We start from the raw sequence: 19,844 nt of genomic DNA on the forward strand, positions 1-19,844 counted from the left end.
TTCTCTGCAGTCTTCTTCCTGTCGGCCAATGTATGCTACATCACTAGTAACGTAGCGTTCACAGCCTAGCAGGGAGTGCCGAGCTATTGCCGTGACTGCGCATGCGTGCTGTGTCTCTGCAATAGTATGTAGACACTTGCGGTGCACATGCGCAGTCTCAGCAATAGATCGGCATTCCTTCCTAGGCAGTGAATGTTATGTCACTAGTGATGTAACGTAAACTGCCCTGCCGGAAGAAGAATGAAGAGAAAGGACGCTTCATAACAAGAGGAGGATCCGGCCAGCTTGCGGTGAGGTGACCCGGGGGACTAGAGATCAACGAGGAGAAGATGCGGTAAGAAGACGGCCTGGGGAGGAATAGGTAAGAAGTGATCTTTTTTTTTTAAATGACAAAACCCCTTTAGGCATTCCAGTGTGAGCCCAAGTCTCGTACACTTCTGGGATGTCAATCTGTCCAGTTGGGTGGCAGAAGTGATTGTGAATCAATTTCACTGGCTTTGGTGAAAATGAAAGTGACAACAGGAGCCCCGAGAGGAACAGCAAGACGTCCCCAAAAAGGGACTAGAGACAATTCCTCTTTTCTTCCAGACTGATTTTTCTCTAGTTCTGCAGACGTTCTTGTCACTTCTGGTAGACGATGTGCTAATTGCGGTCTAATCAGGTTGGACAGGTAGCCCTGCTCCTCCAGGATGGCTCATCCATACGTGTCGTAACTAGTAGGTCTGCTGTGTCTCCCAGTAGAGTTTCAAAAGCATGGAGCAGTAAACGGGACACGGGTCATTACAGGAGGAGAGCTGGATGGGTCGTAGAAGGGCATCAACCCAGTATCAGAGAAACAGGAGGAGCACTGCTAGAGTCCTACAAAATCACTTTCAGTGGCCATCGGTCTGCATGTTTCTAACCAAACTTCATGAAGTTGGCATGACGGCCCGACATCCTGTAGTGGGACCTGTGCTCACGGCCCAGTACCATGCAGCTGAACTGGCATTCGCCAGAGACCACCAGAATTGGCAGGTGCCCCATTCTCTTCATAAATTAGACCAGGTTCGCACAGAGCATGTTGTCTTTCGTTCATGGAGATCCGATGTGGTTTAAGTGTCACATTAATTTGTTTTGACAGGTGTATAAAGAAAATGTTAAAGGAAGGAAGATGTGCGTGATAATCCTCACCTCAACTCCTCCTGATTGTTGTGGGGTGGGGTGGGCAATGAAGCTGGGACATCGACTGATTTAGGTCCCTGAGTCATGGCTCTAGCCAACAACTCATCCTGGGACCTGAAAGGCAGCTGAAACGGTTTGGGTCCCAGAGCTTTGGTAACTACAAGAGACAAATAAAAGTGCATGAACATACAGATTTCCGTCAAAAATCACAATTTTTGTTTTAGTAAAAGTAATATAAAATAATTAATACCGTGTCCTCCGAGAATGGCGGCCTTCCCAGCCAGCTCTTCAGTGGTGGCATAACCATTCACCATCTTCTGGCAGGCCACTGGAGGTGGAGTAGGGGGCAGAGACGCCGGTGGAGTGGGAGGGTTGCTGAGATTATTTTGCTGTAAAAACACACAACAAAAACTATCAAAGTCGTTACTGCATGTTTACAGTTGCAAGAAAAACTAAGTAAACCCTCAGGAACCCCCTAGATTTCTGTATTTCTTATTAATAAAATGTTGACGGATTGTGTTTGTGTGGAATTGAGTCTTACATCCAATGTACTGTAGCTGTCAACACAGAAAGTTCGTCATCAACAGGGCAGGGAGAAAAAAAAAGTGAACTCCTGTGTTAAAGACTTCTTCAAGACCCAATTGGCAAAAGGGGGTTTCAACTGAAGAGATGCGATTGGCAGTGCTGGTTTCACAGGTGTTTTGCCCATTAAATAAAGGCACACAAAGCCCGCTTACTGACAGATCCGTTCTTCTCAAGAAAGACTCGTTAGTGTAAACAGTCTCAACACCAACAACATTTATAAAACCTTGGAAAATGCGTTATAGATGAATGAGGCTGCTAAAGGCTACAAAAGCTGAAAACCTGAACGTACATCAATCCACAGTTAGACAAAGAAGGTTCAGGACTGTTCTCTCCCCAGCAGCAGGTGTCCTGTTATGTCACTCCAAGAGCACCACGGGAAGTCAAAGGCCTATAGAAGACACTACAAACTGCAGTAAGCTCTGTTAGGCCGCCTGCAGACGGCCGGGTCGGATCCCGCTGAGAGAATTCTGGCAGTGGGACCGACCCGAGCCCCTGCAGGGACCAGCGTGGCACTCACCTCTCCCGCGGCTCCGGCTCTGTGATGTGCCGGCGCAGAGTGGAGCTGGCAGCTGGGGGAGTGACATTGCGAGCCCCGCACAGAAATAGAGCATGCCGCGATTTGTTTTCTGCGCTTGATTTTGCGCGAAGAAATCGCGGCCGTCTGCATAGGATTGCGTTTTCTAATGCAATCCTATGGCAGCTTTCAAGGGCGGAAATTCTGCGGGAAATCCCGCCGCAGAATTTCCGCCAGTGTGCAGGGGGCCTTAATGGGTCTACTGTCATAGAGAGACATTGACCAAGAATGGGATTCATGGAAGGAGACCATGAAGGAAGCCGCTGTTTGTAAAAAAAACAAAAACATTGAGGGAGATTTATAAAACAGTTTAAAATAAAAACTCTGTTGCCCATAGCAACCAATCACAGCTCAGCTTTCATATAAAAGCTGCTCTGTGATTGGTTGCTATGAGCAACAACATTTTCATTTTAGACCGTTCTATACATCTCCCACAATGTGGTCTGCCTCAAGTCGGCTCAAGACCACCTGGTTGCTCCACAAAGCTTCTGGGAAATATTTTGTGGATGGATGAGGCAAAAATGGAAGCTTTCAGCACAGACGCACAATGCTATGTTTGGAGGATGAAGAACACCACTGCATGCCAACACCAAAACTTCATCCAACAGTGAAGCATGGTAGAAGGTGATGGTTTGGGGCTATTGTGGAGGACACCGCTTTGCTGCCTCCGGGCCTGGACGCCTCGTGAACATTCAGGGAACAATGAATAGATCAGAACATCTTAAGGGCTGCCATCCATGACCTCTAAGATGAAGAGAAAATGGGTGATGCAATAAGACAATAAGCAAAAGCCCACAAGAAATCATCTAATGGTTAAAAAGAGGATTTGTGATTGGGAATCACCAAGTCAGACCACAAGTTTGAAAAGATGTTGCAGCATTACCTGAAGGGATCTGTGCACACAAGGCATCCCAGAAATATTGATGAATTGAAACACATTCACAGGGAGGAATGGTCCAAAGTTCCCCACTTGTCAGTATCTTGGTCACAATTATAAATAAGACTACATTAGTAATCAATACGGGATTCCAGGAAATTCCAAAAGGATTCACTTACTTTTTCTGGCAACCGTACATCCAAAGGAATACGGCAAAAAAAAATGCAATCTTGTGTAAATCAACAATGAGGGTTATGAGAAGTTTCCAAACTTTTGTGTAACTATTAGTACACTAATTATTATGAATTTATAATACCTAAGAGACTGCAATGGCATAACAAGCTTCAAACAGCGAGTACATGAATAGCAGGGCTATAATTTACTAGTTTAGCGACAGCTTGTTGCGATATAATTCAGCTCTGCCATCTTTTCCTAAACAAGATCATGGCCCACCCACTCTATTCAAAAGGCAAGAGCTGAAAAACAGGTCGAATGGGATGGAGAATAGGCCCCACGAGGGCCTGGAAACATTGTACAAACCTTAAAGATTAGTTGTGAATAATAATCTGATACGCCTTCAAGAGAAGCGCAGCCAAAGGTTCCCAGCAGCCGACTCCCAGCACTCACCGGGCCGGTTCCATATGGGAGAAATTGTGCAAAGTTTATTCCTACTATTGGCTCGATTAGTGGAAGAAGGGAAAGCTGCTGAAGAGAAAACAAACACAACATGTCACATATGGGATTGATACTGACTAAGGGAGAACATCCTGACGGAATATGACCATTTTCTATGTTTCAGTGTTACCTTTATAGCACCTTGTTTCCTCCCAAACCCCTGAAGCATTCTGCAGCGCTGGACAAGTAACAGCAGCCATACAATACAAACTACTTTAGCATTTCATTGAATGTTATGTAAATCCACGCTGAAGTTCACATTGCAGAGTCTGACATCCAGGTTGCGGAAAAAAACGTATAGATATGCCAGTTCTTGGTGCAGTTTCTGTGGATTTGCTATTGACTGGGGTACGGAACATTTAAATCAATGAGAGCTGTGGCTGCAATTACCAGCGACACATGAGATATCCGCTTCTGTTCTGTACACTGTGGTGTGGCGCTGACAGCAGGCACCCAAACTGATCAACTTACAGAGGATAGTTCATCAGTAAAAATTGCCTGGAAAACCCCTTTAAAGGCTATGGAAACCTCTGTTCATGAAAAATCAATACACGCAAAGTCCCTGCAGAAAAAAAGTGATGCACTTATCTTTTTTTTTTTTTTTTTGCGAGTATTGAGTTTTCCTTCTCATGGATTTAGAAAGCTTCATAACTTGGTTTGCAGGCTCTCCTACATTCAAGTTTCTTATTGGGGGTTGTTCTCAGCACGGATCAGCTGGTCTCTCTCATGAATGTACACAAGCTCAGCTCCCCCTCCCTTCTCTTTCATAGGCTGTGTAGCTTAACCAAACCCACTTAATACTACACAGCTATCTCCATATCCTCTCTAAGTAGATGCTGGTTTCATTCCCCTTTCACGGCTGATAAGAGCAGAAAGTTCCCCCAGAGGGAATTACAGACCTCTGTAATAATAGTTTTCTCTGGTATACCCGAGCCTTTCATAATAGCTTAGTGGAAAGGCAGTGTATGCACATTAATAAAAGAGGAGAAGCTCTTGGGCTGGGGGGGGTAATTAGTTTACGCCGACTGACAGAATTTTCTAAGAGGAAATGAAGTGTTAATGTTTCTACAGGCTGGATAGCAGCCCGTTACCGATAGGAGTCAGTTTTAAATGTGGGCAAGAATACCACTCTGGTACCCTTCCACGTGACAGGTGCTTTCTGGCGCTTCTTGCATTTTAATTCTATTCAGGCAGCTGTGTGCGCACATTCCCATAGAAGCCTAAGAGCGTGCACACATAGCGGTCTGAAAACAGTCAAGCTTTCACACCGTGAGCAGACTTCATTGTAGGACACCGTGGGGAACTGGGCAGCGGGTGATCAGAACCTCCCCCCTTCCCGTCACCACCTGGAACAGCCCCATAACTTAACTTACGGTGCTGTTCCACGGTGACAGTGTCACATTTAACCCCTTAACGACCAGCCCATAGTGTTTTTACGTCCTCCCGAAGTGGGCTTTATTCTCTGAGGACGTAAAAACATGCTTCCTGCAGAGAATAATGCCCCTCGGGCTGTGGACGTGACAGCTCCATGCGGTCGGTGTCCGCAGGTAGCTGACAGCATGGAGCTGTCATCCCGGGCTGTTCGGACACCCCCCCGGCATTGCGATCGGCGCTATGCAATGGATAGCGCCGATCGCAAAAAAGTAAATAAAAGTACACAAAAGTTAAAGATTCAGCTGCTCTGATGGATCGGATCCATCGGAGCAGCTGAAATTACTCACCCAGGTCCGGCACGCTGCTCCCCGCTCTCCTGCCGCTCCGGGGCCCGAAGCCGGTCTACTGCGCATGCGCGCCAGGCGGCATTACGTCAGCTGCATGCGCAGAAGGCCCGGCGGCGCGGGAGATTTAAAATCTCCTGGCTCCCGGCTCCTGTAGCTAGCCGGGAGGCAGGAGATGTCAGCGGGGACTGCGGTGAGCCGTCCCCGGTACCGCGATCATCGTTATCCAATGGATAGCGCGATCGCGAAAAAGTAAAAAAAAAATTTTTTTTAAGTCAGTTTCACCTCCCCTCATGGATCGGATCCATGAGGGGAGGTGAAAATACTCACCCCCAGTCCTCAGCGGTGTCCCGATGTCCCGGGACCCGAATCCCCGTCTGCGCATGCGCGCCCGATGATTGACATCGGGCGCGTGCACAGACGGGCTCGAGCCCCGGGAAATTTAAAATCCCTCTGCTCCTAGCTGCCATGTGTAGCTAGGAGCAGAGAGATTATACCGGGGACATGATCACTGTCATCCGATGGATGACAGTGATCATGTAAAGTGAAAAAAAGTGTAAAAAAGTTAAAAAAAAAAAAAGTGTAAAAAAAAGTTTTTAAAAGTTTAAAAAGCGTACGTTTCATCTCCCCTCATGGATCATATCCGTGAAGGAGGATGAAAGTACGTACCTAAGGCCCCCAGATTTATCCGCGGACCTTACCACAGCTTCTGCACACGCGCCCGTCGCCAAAATGGCGGGCGCATGCGCAAAAGCTGTGGATTGCCAGGATAATTTAAATTCTCCCTGCTCCTGGCAACAAAACGTAGCCAAGAGCATGGAGATTTAATTAGGGTCCGCAGTGAGCGGTTCCTGGTCACATGTTCGCCATTATCCAATAATGGCGATCACGTAAAAGTAAAAAAAAAAATTTGAAGTTTCATCTCCCCTCACTGATGCGATCGGTGAGAGGAGATGATACTTTTTACCGGAGGCCTGCGTATTTGAACCCCGACGCGATCTTCCTCCGTGGACCTTCCTGAATTCTGCACATGCGATTGCCGGCAAAAAGCCGGACACATGCGCAGGAGTCAGGGAGCCCAGGAAATTTAAACTCTCCTTGCTCCCAGCGACCAAAGGTCACAGACAGCCTGGAGCAGTGACGGGTGGCCTCGTTGAGCGGTCCTCGATCACGTGATAAAAAGGTAGCATTCTACCTTAGGCCGGTCTCACATGACCGGATAGGAATTACGGATTCTGCATGCGTCTGATCCACGGTATTACACAGATCAATCGCATTGGGTTACACAATGTCGCTCACATTAGCGGGTCGGAATTGCGTAATCCACTCGCAGAAAAGAGAACGCAGCAGGTTCTATTTTACTGCGGATATTTGCAACGTAGAGCCCATTATGCTCCGTGGTCGTGGATATACCCGCAGCCCATACGCAACTACGTTGTAAACGGGCTGCGGGTACCCGTGTCATCGCTGAGCGATGGTGCGGGAAATACAAACAACAAAAAAGGTGTACTGCGCATGACCGCCTGTGTGAGTATGCAGTTATGCGCAATACATTACGCAGCCGTACGCAGGGTCACAGCCGGGCTCACAGATGGGATCCGCTGTGGGCCTCCGCAAGCGGATTCCGCCTGCACCCGCGTGAACCCGGCGTTATTCAGACCGCTACCTGTAATACGTAATTTACAAGAATCCCCGGGAACGCTCGCCTTCCTGCAGTTCCAGGAGCACCTTGTTGAGCATCTTCTGTGTGAGACCGCCGCACCTCATCAAGCTTACGGAGACTCACAGAGCGCCACTTTTTACACCCCATACCCACCACTGAGGTCACGAAATACCCCCAAAAAGCATGAGAGGAGGGGGGGGGGGGGGATACCCGGTTTTATTGCCCCATGGGCCCATCCCAACCAGTCTCCGTAATTACCCCTGTCTTCGGAAATACTACACAGTTCACATTTTTACTTTTATCTAAGATTTGCGAACGCCAAAAAGGGCGCGGAGGGGGGGGGGGGGGGGATTTTTAGGGAGTCAATCTTTATTCTGTACAAATAAGCAATGGGGCCTAGAATTTATTCAGTTGTGCCCTAAAATCCAACAGGTGTTCCGTCCTTTATAGGCCTTGCCATGCGTCCTGTAAGTAGATTAGGGCCACAATGGGTATGTTTCTGAACTCGGGACAAACGGGGGTATCCATTTAGGGGTGAACGTCTTCATTCCTATGTACAATGTACAAAAAAAATGTTTTTAAATTGAAAAAATTGCCAAAAAAATTGAAAATCGTAACTTTTTCCTTCTGCTTTGCTTAGATTCATTCAAATACTGTGGGGTCAAAATACGCAGTACACCCCTAGATGAATTCGTTAAGGGGTCTAGTTTTCAAAATGGGGTCATTTGAGGGGGTTCTTTATAGTTTTGGCCGTTCAATGGCTCTATAAGTGGGCAATGGACCCTGAAATTTATTCAGTGGTACCCTGAAATCCAACGGGTATTCCTTTCATTGTAGGCCTAGCTATGGGTCCTGTAAGTCTATTAGGGCCACAATGGGTATGTTTCTGAACACGGGACAAACAGGGGTATCCATTTTGGGGTGAAAGCCTTCATTTATATGTGTGCTGTACAAGAAAAACTGTTTTTAAATTGACACAATAGCCCAAAAAATGAAAATCCTATTTTTTCCTTTTGCTTTGCTTGAATTTATTCAAAAACTGTGGGGTCAAAATATGCAGTACACCCCTAGATAAATTCGTAAGGGGTCTAGTTTTCAAAATGGGGTCATTTGTGGGGGTTTTCTATGGTTTTGGGCGCTCAAGAACTCTACAAGTGGGCAATGGGGCCTAAAAGGACTTCAAGCAAAATCTATGTTCTGAAAGCCACCGATTACTCCTTTTATTTTGGGCCCCGTTGTGCATGCGGACATAAGATTAGGGCCACAATGGGTATATTTCTGAAAACAGCGGTATCCATTTTGGGGTGTAAGTCTTCCTTCATATGTGTGCTGTACAAAAAAAGCTGTTTTTAAAATGACAGAATTGCCAAAAAAACAAAAATCCAAATTTTTTCCTTTTGCTTTGCTTGAATTTATTCAAAAACTGTGGGGTCAAAATACACAGTACACCCCTAGATAAATTCGTTAAGGAGTCTAGCTTTCAAAATGGGGTCATTTGTGGGGGTTCTCTATGGTTTTGGGCGCTCAAGAACTCTACAAGTGGGCAATGGGGCCTAAAAGGACTTCAAGCAAAATTTGTGTTCCGAAAGCCACCGGTCGCTCCTTTCATTTTGGGCTCCGTTGTGTATCCAGACATAAGATTAGGGCCACAATGGGTATGTCTCTGAACACGGGACAAACGGGTATCCATTTTTGGGTGCAAGTCTTCCTTCATATGTGTGCTGTACAAAAAAAGCTGTTTTTAAAATGACAGAATTGCCGAAAAAACGAAAATCACAATTTTTTCCTTTTGCTTGGTTTGAATTCATTCAAAAACTGTGGGGTCAAAATGCGCAGTACACCCCTAGATAAATTCCTTAAGGGGTCTAGTTTTCAAAATGGGGTCATTTGTGGGGGTTTTCTATGGTTTTGGGCGCTCAAGAACTCTACATGTGTGCTATGGGGCCTAAAAGGACTTCAAGCAAAATTTCTGTTTTGAAAGACACTGATTACTCCTTTCATTTTGGGCCCCTTTGTGAACTCAGATATAATATTAGGGCCACAATGGATATATTTCTGAACACGGGAGAAATAGGGGTATCCATTTTGGGGTGTAAATCCTGATTTTCATGTAAACTATAGGAAAAAAATATGTCTTTAAAATGACAGATTTGCAAAAATATGAAATTTAACTTTTTCTCCTCTAAATTGAATTAATTCCTGAAAAAAAAACTGTGGGGTCAAAATACTCATGACACCCCTCAGTGAATACATTAAGGGGTGTAGTTTTTAAAATGAGGTCATTTGGGGGGGTATCTATTATTCTGACACTCATGAGCCTTTCCAATCTTGGCTTGGTATAGGAAAACAAAGTGTTCCTCAAAATGCTAAAAAGTAATGTTAAATTTGTACGTCTCCTAAATGGTTAAAAAAAAACGAAAGTTTTTCCAATGTGCGCCCAAAATAAAGTAAACGGGTGGAAATATAAATCTTAGCAAAAATTTCTATATTATGTTTGCACATTTTTGAGATATTGCAGTTGGAAATGTGAAAAAAATTACGATTTTTTCGAAATTTTCCCAATTTTGGCGCTTTTAATAAATAAACACAATTTCTATCGGTCTATTTTTTCCGCCTAAATGAAGCACAACATGTGGCGAAAAAACAATGTCAGAATCGCTTGGATATGCAAAACCTTTCTGGTGTTTTTCCATGTTAAAGTGACACATGTCAGATTTGCAAAATTTGGCCTGGTCATTAAGGCGCAAACAGGCTTGGTCACTAAGGGGTTAAAGTAAGATTACAGCATGGCTATTGCAGCGGCGTGTATATTATATAGATATATCACTCCAGATGATAGAGATCACTCTCAATAGTTACCTGCTTTATTTGAGTGAAGGTCTCAGAGTTGGAAAATATGGAGGGTTTCTGTTCTTCCTCTTTCTTCCTTTTCTTAGAGCGAGGGGCTGGCTTGTCTGTCGTCCTCTGTACCCGCTTGTTTCTTGGTTTCTTCTTCTCGATTTCAAAATCCGTTCTGGGGATTAGGTTCTGGTTCATATTAAAGCCAGCCAGCTCTTTGTGGTCTGAGATATGCTGGAAAACAGACAATGACTTTAGTTCTTCACTTTTCTACATTCTTCCACTGTATGAAACCTAACACAGCGACACATTTGTGACTAAGGTTTTAAGAGCCCACGATGATGTAAACAAGGAAACAATCACATAAAATATGTTTTAGTTGGAATTTAATGGATTTTTTTTAGACTAGCTAAAACGTTTCACTTTTAGCAAACCGCACTAGCCACTTCCCAAATGATTAGGCAGAGTGCTCATTAAAGACAGCACCGAAAAGTGCCGGGATACACTGCGGTTGGTGCAGAAGCCACTGCTCCGATCACTGTGTAGTGGCCGGCGCTGGTAATTGCAGGCACAGCTCTTACTGAAAGCTTCCACTGACAGCGAGCGCTGCCTGGAAAAAACACTTTATGCAGGTAAGAAAAACGCTTTAAAGTGCCTTTCAGGGGGTCCCCAAGCTGTAAATGAAAGCAGCTGATGCTCCGCTCTTTACTCGTCCCCGCTGCAACTCCAGTCTCAGCTGCGATGTTCCATAAACCTGCTGCTGCAGCCAATGACACTGCTCGGTGTTAGTTAGCATGGCCATTGGGGGCAGCAGCTTGTTTGTACACCGCTCAGGCTGACTGTAACCTGCAAAGATGATGTCACAAAGGAGACCGATGCCGGTGGTGGGAGATAAGAATGGAGAGGGGAGTATCTGCGGCTTTGCCATTTAGCAGCGTAACAGCATGGGTGATGCAGTGAGAAATACTTTATATAACTCGGACAATGCCTTTAAGTCACCACCCCCTTCTCCAATATAGCCTAAACCACAGGGTACTTAAAGGAGTTTTCTGGGACTAGAATATTGATGGCTTAGTCTCCGAACAGGTCATGGATATTAGATCAGTGGGAATGTACCGCTCTGGACCCCCACTAATGAGAAGATAGAATGGGCTGCGGTGCTTGGGCACCGTTTACATTTCATAGCAGCTATGCCTGATATAGCAGATCAGTCTCATTCACCTGGGAATGAAACAGAGCTACACATAAGCCAAGTGATGAATGAACGTGATTGCAACTGGTCAGAAAAGAGGCTGTGGTGCTCAGCGGAGCGTCAAGGTCTCCTGGAATAGTTAAAGGGGTTGTCCCGCGCCGAAACGGGGTTTTTTTTTTTTCAATAGCCCCCCCGTTCGGCGCGAGACAAACCCGATGCAGGGGTTTTAAAAAAAAACAAACGGATAGTACTTACCCGAATCCCCGCGCTCCAGTGACTTCTTACTTACCTTGCGAAGATGGCCGCCGGGATCTTCACCCACGGTGGACCGCAGGTCTTCTCCCATGGTGCACCGTGGGCTCTGTGCGTTCCATTGCCGATCCCAGCCTCCTGACTGGCTGGAATCGGCACACGTGACGGGGCGGAGCTACGAGGAGCAGCTCTCTGGCACGAGCGGCCCCATTCAGAAGGGAGAAGACCGGACTGCGCAAGCACGTCTAATCGGGCGATTAGCCGCTGAAATTAGACGGCACCATGGAGACGGGGACGCCAGCAACGGAGCAGGTAAGTGAATAACTTCTGTATGGCTCATATTTAATGCACGATGTACATTACAAAGTGCATTAATATGGCCATACAGAAGTGTATAACCCCACTTGCTTTCGTGGGACAACCCCTTTATTCAGCAGGTGCCCGGGTGGCAGACACCTACTGATCGGATGGCGATGACCTACCCTGAGGATAGCACATCAACATTTAGAGGGTACTTCCATCATGACCAAAACATGGCTACGATGAGATTACCTCTCTGTACAAGATAGCGGGGAGGATAGAAATTGCCGAGTGGGTCTGTGCTATGCTGTTTCAGTAAATCTCATTTACTTCTATGGGAGTTAGGGAAACGGCATAAGGCAGCCTGCTTGGTTGTTTCAGCACTTTTCAACCACCCCTGGCCATTGCATACAGCTAATGCAGGGGTAATCAGCCCGTTTTTAAGATAGGTGAGAGCCCAAAAATAAGAGCCACATTATCAGACTTTCATGGGATATCCTGTGGATGAGAATACTCCTTAAAAGTGTAAAGAGTAATAAATGTGTAACACTCCTTAAAATACTATGCTTTTAGAAAAGTTTTGACGTGGCATACGCATGTTAAAAGTTTTGATCCCTTGGGGTCTTGGAGCAGAGACCCCCATTGATCCCTAAAACGCAGCAGATGAAACATTCATCTGAGCGCTGTCACTGCTTACTAGCTGAAGACAACTTCACAGAGGCAGAAAGACACGCTTAAAAGAAAGTCTATGTGCCAGTCTTCAGCTAGTGAGCAGTGACAATACTGGGTTGGGGGTCTCAGCACCCGAATCCTCAGCAATCTAAACTTTTGACATGTCGAAAGTGTTTTGAAAGCGCAATTAAGGTGGTTGTCCTAAAATTGCAAATTTTTCCTTATCCAATCTGCTGATTGCTAAAAGGTCTCAGCAGCAAGACCCTCACCAATCTCAAGAACAGGGGTCCCGTGTCCCCAGTGCTCCAGTGAGATGTAGACTGAATAGAGCAACGGTTGCACAATCGCACTGCTATTCTATTTACTTTCAGGGGGACGGTTGAATCGAGCAGCAAGTGCATATAAATGGGAGTGCCGACCGAGCATGCTCAGCCACTGTGACATCACTGCAGGTGAAAAGTGATGAGATCACAGATCAGCAAGTAATGCTTTTCCCTGTGGATAGGGGATAACTTGTAATACTGCTACAACCCCTTTAAATCCAATGTTATATTAGAACCCAAATGACTATCATCATACATAGATCATGGCACAGCTGAACTCACCAATGCATTTCCAGGTCTTCCTGTGGACTTTGAATCAAAGGAACCAACTTCAATTGACTGTAAACTTTCCTCAGAGTTCTGAGGCAACATGACTGGCTGTTTCTTGTTTTTGAGCAAATGTTTCAGTAATTCATTTCCAGATTCCAGTTTTCCTGAGGGTCCGGAGGCAATAGGAGAAGTAACTTCTGTGGAAAGTGCATCGTGCGATGTGGCTTTATCATCTTCAGTCTTAAGTCCGACTGACGGTTGCTTTAATTTGGAGTCAGATTCTTCGGGAGACGGATCTCCTTCCACCTGCTCCAACTTAATTTCCTGAATATCAATGTCCTCTTTAGTGTGCGGTTGACCATCTTCTTGGTCCAATGTGGGTTCCTGAATTATCTGTTTCACATCTTTAGGGAGGAGTGGGCCTTCGGAATCTACAGAGCTACTGTTTGCTGCATTAGGCGTCGATGAACGGATTAAGTCAGCCACGTGTTCTCCCTGAAGATCGCTTGCAACGTTAACGGTTGGGGTTGATGCTTCTGAGATACTTGGAGTTAGTGGAGCGGTAGAATCAGACCGCGGTGTTGAAGGTGGCGATTTCAAAGAATCGGAGTCTTCGTCTTTTTTCTTTCTTCGCTGCCTTTTCTTTTTGCCTTTCTCTTCTGGAATGATGTCAGAATATAACTGTATGAGCGACTGGCTCGGGCTCTGAAAACTGGTGGAACTTGCGGGCCTGTCCTGTCCAGAGGGGTTTCCATTATCGGCAACAGGTGACGCATTGGTGACATTTGGCATAAATGGGGTTTGTGAAAACCCAGACTGATTGTCTTGTCCATACGGGGAAAGTCCTAAAGACCTTTTATCAGAGTTTTGCGCAAAAGATGTATCGGGAGGGGAGTTACCTATAGTTGGATGGTTTATTGCATGACCCAGTTGGGATTGTGGCTGTGTGGACTGTTGAAGGGGTGGAATCTGCATGAAGTCATTTGGTAACTCAGGACTAAAGAAAGGCATTTGTGACAAAGGTCTATTATTGGAGTCAGGACCGACCATGCCGTGTTGCTCCATTTCTAACCTTTGCTGCAAAGCTCTCTGCCGGTCCACTTCTTGCATGAGTTGAATTCTTTGCCGTTCTTGTTGCTCACGCAGCCTTTCTTTTCTCTCCCGCTCTTGGAAAGTTTCGCTAAATGGATTGTTGTCATCAAACTCAACTCTTGGAGGTGCATTTGGGTTTGCAGCGGCAGCCGGACCGGCGACTTCAGAATTAGCAGGACGCTGCATCCTTGGGGTATTTACCGGTGTGGCATCTCTAGGTGGAGGCTGCCACCCTTGCATGTTTGGCATCCTTGGCTGACTGGGTTGGCCTGGTATCATAGGCCCCGGTGGGTGCAGGGTTTGTGGTATGGGGAAGTTCTGTGCATTCATTGGGGAAGGTCCTCCCGCTGCCATCATAGTTTGCTGTGGTAGGACTCCGGGCATTAAAGGCGACACTGAAAATTGCTGCTGCTTGTTTCTGTATTCTTCAATTAACTCCGTGTGCTCCTTCTGCTGCTTTCGTATCTGTCATTAAAAACATTGTTTTATTCTTTTATACTGTCAATGTAGATCAAGAGTGTCAAGACAATAAAATCAAATCACTCTAATGAATGAAAGGTTCAAGCTGAAAGTCTCCTGCTCTCAGAGAACGAGGCACCGATGCTGGAATGGGGAATTCTGGAGCTCTTGGGCGAATGCCAATCGAGCCGCACCGTACTGGGCTGGCTGTGAGCACAGGTCCCACTACAGGGGGTTGGGTATTCATGCCACCCTCAGGGAATCTGCAAGTTTGGTCAGAAACATGCAGACTGCTGGTGGTCATTTATTAGGGCTTAGGTACTGTCTTTTGGATCCGGATACTGAGTGGATGCCCTTTCTACGTCCCTGTCCATCTCTCCTCATGCCATGGCCCGTGTCTTGGTATCTACTCATGCTCTTGAGATTGCCCTGGGACACAGGGCTAACCCTACTGTGACAGCATGTATGCATGTGCCATGCTGGAGCAGGACTACTTGCACAACCCGACTGGGCTGCAGGTAGCGCTCCATGCTGCCCATAGTGACAAGGGCACCAGCAAAATGCAGAGCTACAGAGGAATCAATCAAGGAGGAGGGAAATTGTCTCCAGTCCCTTTTTGGGGTAGCTTCCTGTTCCTCACTTTCATTTGCACCAAATCAGATGAAATTGAGTGACAATCACTTCTGCTTCCTAACTGGACAGATTGATATCCCTGAAGTGTAAGAGACTTTGGATTACACTACATTGGCAAACATAGGCTTTTAGTCCATTTCACTCTGAGCCTTGTTACTAATACGAAACCCATTGCTACATCTCTTCTAAACATCAAAGAACCAATTTCGGATAGAGCGGGAAGCCAATACCCTAGATGCCGAGGTGCTTCTTTCCGGGACACTATACAGTAGTGGGAAGTGACATTTACCTGTTCCAGCTGTTTCTGCACCATGCTTTGCTGCTCTGTAACATGTTTAAGCTGCTCAGCATCCTCCTCAGGAAATTCGCGCCCTGCCTTCTTCGCGGTCCGCTGCTTGGCCGACAACGCTTTCTTCGATTTTCTGTGAGCCCCAATTTGCTCTTCCAAAAATTTTTGCTGGATTTGAAGAAGCTGTTGAGTTTCCTGAAGCCATTCCTCGTATTGTTTTTTCTGGGAGTCGTCTATAAAGAAAAGAAGAAAAAAAAAAAAAGACACCCCTAGTGAGGAGACAAGATGGTTCTCGAAATTTATCTAAAGGTGCCCCTTCAGAGAATGTCTCCTGGAATGACACACCGGGCATGTGAGGCCTGATTCTAAGAGAAGTTTACAACCAACTGCAAGACATAAACCCAAGTGGTATCGCTAATGCTGGTGTAGGTCGGGAAGGTTCACATGTCCTACAATGACTTATAAAATAACATCAGGCACTTCTGTGGGGAAAAGCCTACAGCTAATATCCGGTCGCAGTCCAAGTAATCCAAGGGACAGTAAAGATGCAGAAGCCGCGGACATCAGACCAACGCACGCGCAGTGGAGCCTGACATGTTTGTCAAAACGGGGAAAAATCCTGCACAAACGCCATTCTTGCTCCAATTTCCAGGACATCGCTGTCTTCGCTGGCCTTGAAGGTGAGGTTATCCACATTAATCAAAAGGAAGAGGGGGTGAAGTTACAGAGAACCATCAGTGTGGTTGGCATAGAGCGGGCACACCCACCAGGCCACTCAGATCTAATGTTCATATTCGGTGGGAGTTGAATATATTTAATTTTACAAAAAAGGTAGGGACGGGCCAATCGGACATAACAAAAAAAAAATTAAACGCCAATTTCCTGACCTGTGACATGCGATCCACGATTTACAAGGGTGACAACTGGCGACAAGTCCTGTTTAAAAGTGTAACTAAACTTTTAAAGTGTAAGTGTACTTTATATATAGGAACAGGTCAAAAGTTTTGATTGCTGGGGGGCCGGCTGCAAAGACACCCATTGATCGCCATCATCCAAGCGCTGTCATTGCTCGCCTAGCTGAGGATGGGATTACCAGAACATCTCAGCATCCGGATCCCATTCATCAATCAATGCTTCTGATAGGACACTATAAAACATGTTGGCATTGTGGTGTAAAGTTTAGTTACACTTTAAATAGTAGGAACTTGAAAACCCACAGGCTTGCATAAAAAATTAAAACCGCAGCACGTGTCCAGTCCCTCTTCTATAAGCAATGCGGCAGGTTTGGGGCGGCATATACCAGAAACAAGAATAATGTACACTAAATTATAATGGATGTGGAATATACTTACTGACGAATCCGGGACCAAAGTTTGGAGGGTTTGGTCGAATCATCTGTGGAGCTATACTTCCATCCTGTAGAAATAGGAGACTGTTAAATACAAGCCTACAATATCAGACATCATCAGCTGATACATCACCTCACTAGAAGATTCTAAATACCTCGTCTGCATGGGCATTACACATTGGTCATTAAAGGGGTTGTGTATTAGGTCTTAAAGGGGTTTCACAAAACTAAATTATGGATGACCCTATCTTCAGGATAGGTCATCAATATTGACCAGTGAGGGCGCCCCACTCAGGATCCCCACCGATCAGCTGATTGAAGAGGCTGTTGTGCTGAGGTGCAGGAATGGGGAGGAGGTAAGCTGTGACCAGCACCTATAGGGAGATTCTGTGTTAGCTACATTTAAAGGGTCACCTTACACTGCAATCTGATTAATGATCTACTTTCTGGACTAGAAAAAAATGCAAGACCTTTCAACGGAACAGAAAAGCACAACATAGATACCATACTGTTAAAGCAAACATGTAGCTAAGAAAACTTTCAGATGAGGTCAGTGAATCTTTAGTAGTCACCATAGCAAACATCCAGTACGAGTTTTTAAAACACACACTGAATGGTCCCTTTATTAGACCCCTGGCCCTTTCACGATTGAAGCCTCCCTGCATTGAAGTTAGACCGTGACCCCGGAGTCCAGCATAAAATCATGTGACACGTTTTCCGTGGATCAGTTTCATTGTGAATCCACATTAGATGGGAAAATCCAGCGATCTGAGCGATTCCAATGAGGTCAGGTCATCGGTGCTAGACTAGCCGGGGTCACTGCCAGCCGCGTGGGGTTTTGTCATGTAACAGGGTGGAGAGTAAACGGAGAATGGTGTGAGAGAGGAAAAACATGCAGCAAAAGGGGATCCTGAAAACGAAAACAACTCATTAACTAAAGGGGTCAGAAGAGGATGTTAAGAATCGTTCTGACCAACAGGCACTGCACTACAATTGAATACAATGCTCCAATAAATGTGTTCGAATACGCAGCTCATCATTCCTTGGCACAAAGGGCTATAACAGCAGGTGACCAATTTTGGCACCGCTGTGTCTAAGAAAAACAGAAATCTGAGACTCCAGTGGACAAAAGAGCACAAAAATAGTATCACTGAGCTGCCGAAAAACATCATATGGTCAAAGGATACCAGATGTCTGGTGCACCGTGATGATGGGGGGGGTCAGAATTTGGTGCAAGCAGAATGAATCGATAACCCCTTCCTGTCAGCTGGTAGAGATGGAGTAATGGTGTGGGGAAGGTTTTCTTAGCACACCCTGGGTCCATTAATACCCGAGGGTGGAGGCAAAATGAGGTCCAGTGCGCTACTAGATGGGGGTCTCTACTAAAGTGACCATTCAGTGTAAATGAGTAAAACCTTATACCTGTGAGATTCCTGGTGGGACGACGCTCTGGCCTTCCATGTTTTGTGCACCCGGCCCTTGCTGAGCGATAAAAGGAAATCTGAAAAACAAAGAGAAAAAAAGGGGTTAATATTACAACGACAACACGTTATAATTCTTTTAATTATTGGGGATTCCGGCCCTACATGACCCGTCATTTATCATCTTACTTTACTTGTTCGGTGACATGATGTTGTATCACTTTATTTCACATGCCAAAAATAAGTTTTCAGCTTCTAGGTGTAAACATTTATTACGTCTGGTTACTCTTTTTTTTTTTCTCTTCTTCTTTAAATCGTGTGTGAGTTTTTAACAAATTTTCTAAAATTGCCCAGGTTCTCCTTACCCTGCTTTTCAGGTGATCTTTAACATTTTTCTGCTGTCCTGCTGTTTGCAATTGACTTTTAGGAATGTGGCATGTTGCAAGCCTAACATTCTGCCAATAGTTCACTGCCCTGTGCTTCCTTTCCCTCCCTTCCCATGTTGCATTGCTCTGTCTCTGGTCCATTTAGCAGGGAGGCAGTATCTGAATGCCCACCCCCTCTGCTTTACCAGGATTATTGTGGAAGTTGGGTAATCAGACATTCTGGCCAAATGCTTAATAAACTGTATAATAGCAGGAGCGATAGAGACAGCGGGGAATGCAGACAGTGTAAACAGATCTGTCAGCCTGTGAGTGCAGGGAGAAGCCTGTGAAGATATCCCCTTGCTCCACAGCTAAGAAAATGTCCCAGTAACTCATAGAATTGTATGGACCTCCAGGGTCATCTGGTCCAACCCCCTGCTCAATGCAGGATTCACCAAACCATCCCAGACAGATGTTGTTTCAGCTAATGTTTGACCTCCATTGAAGGAGAACTCCCCACCTCCTGTGGTAACCTGTTCCACTCATTGATCACCCTCACTGTCTAATATCTAATCTGTGACTCCTCCCTTTCAGTTTCATCCCATTACTTCTGGTCTTTCCTTGTGCAGATGAGAATAGGGCTGATCCCTCTGCACTGTGACAGCCCTTCAGATATTTGTAGACAGCTATTAAGTCTCCTCTCAGCCTTCTTTTTTGCAAGTTATACATTTCCAGATCCTTTAACCATTCCTCATAGGACATGGTTTGCAAACCGCTCACCATCCTGGTACCTCTTCTCTGAATTTACTCCAAATTTGTCAATGTCTTTTTTAAAATTGGGGTGCCCAGAACTGGACACAGTATGCTAGATGATATCTGTCCTAGAAAGAGTAGAGGGGGATAATTACCGGACACGATTTAGACTCTATGGTTCCTAGAATGGTTTGCCTTTTTTGCTACGGCATCACACTTTTGACTCATGTTCAGTCTGTGATTTATTGGCATACCCAAATCTTTCTTCACATGTGCTGCTGCTGCTTAGGCCAATTCCTCTAAATGGATTGTTAATGATTGTGCTTTGAGAATCTCATTTTGCAATATTTCCAATCCTTCTTGGACATTTCTCTCCTTAAGACC

At 45.5% G+C, this 19,844-nt stretch overlaps 1 protein-coding gene across 7 annotated transcripts in view; it reads right to left on the minus strand.

Moving 5' to 3' along the window:
• Positions 1-19,844, minus strand: part of KMT2C (lysine methyltransferase 2C) — a 223,971-nt gene that overhangs the window by 26,276 nt on the left and 177,851 nt on the right. For 6 of the 7 annotated variants that reach the window (XM_066585567.1, XM_066585562.1, XM_066585566.1 and 3 more), the window contains 8 exons: positions 18,344-18,422; positions 16,926-16,989; positions 15,574-15,806; positions 13,113-14,657; positions 10,113-10,325; positions 3,738-3,902; positions 1,412-1,550; positions 1,171-1,318 (listed from right to left, as the gene is read on the minus strand). In XM_066585567.1, the coding sequence (XP_066441664.1) occupies positions 1,171-1,318; positions 1,412-1,550; positions 3,738-3,902; positions 10,113-10,325; positions 13,113-14,657; positions 15,574-15,806; positions 16,926-16,989; positions 18,344-18,422 (2,586 nt within the window). The remainder of the gene's footprint in view (positions 1-1,170; positions 1,319-1,411; positions 1,551-3,737; positions 3,903-10,112; positions 10,326-13,112; positions 14,658-15,573; positions 15,807-16,925; positions 16,990-18,343; positions 18,423-19,844) is intronic. The other variant, XM_066585564.1, reaches the window with a different exon arrangement.

The sequence above is a fragment of the Eleutherodactylus coqui genome, chromosome 12 (assembly GCF_035609145.1).
Source record: "Eleutherodactylus coqui strain aEleCoq1 chromosome 12, aEleCoq1.hap1, whole genome shotgun sequence".
In the NCBI taxonomy this organism is placed as follows: Eukaryota; Metazoa; Chordata; class Amphibia; order Anura; family Eleutherodactylidae; genus Eleutherodactylus; species Eleutherodactylus coqui.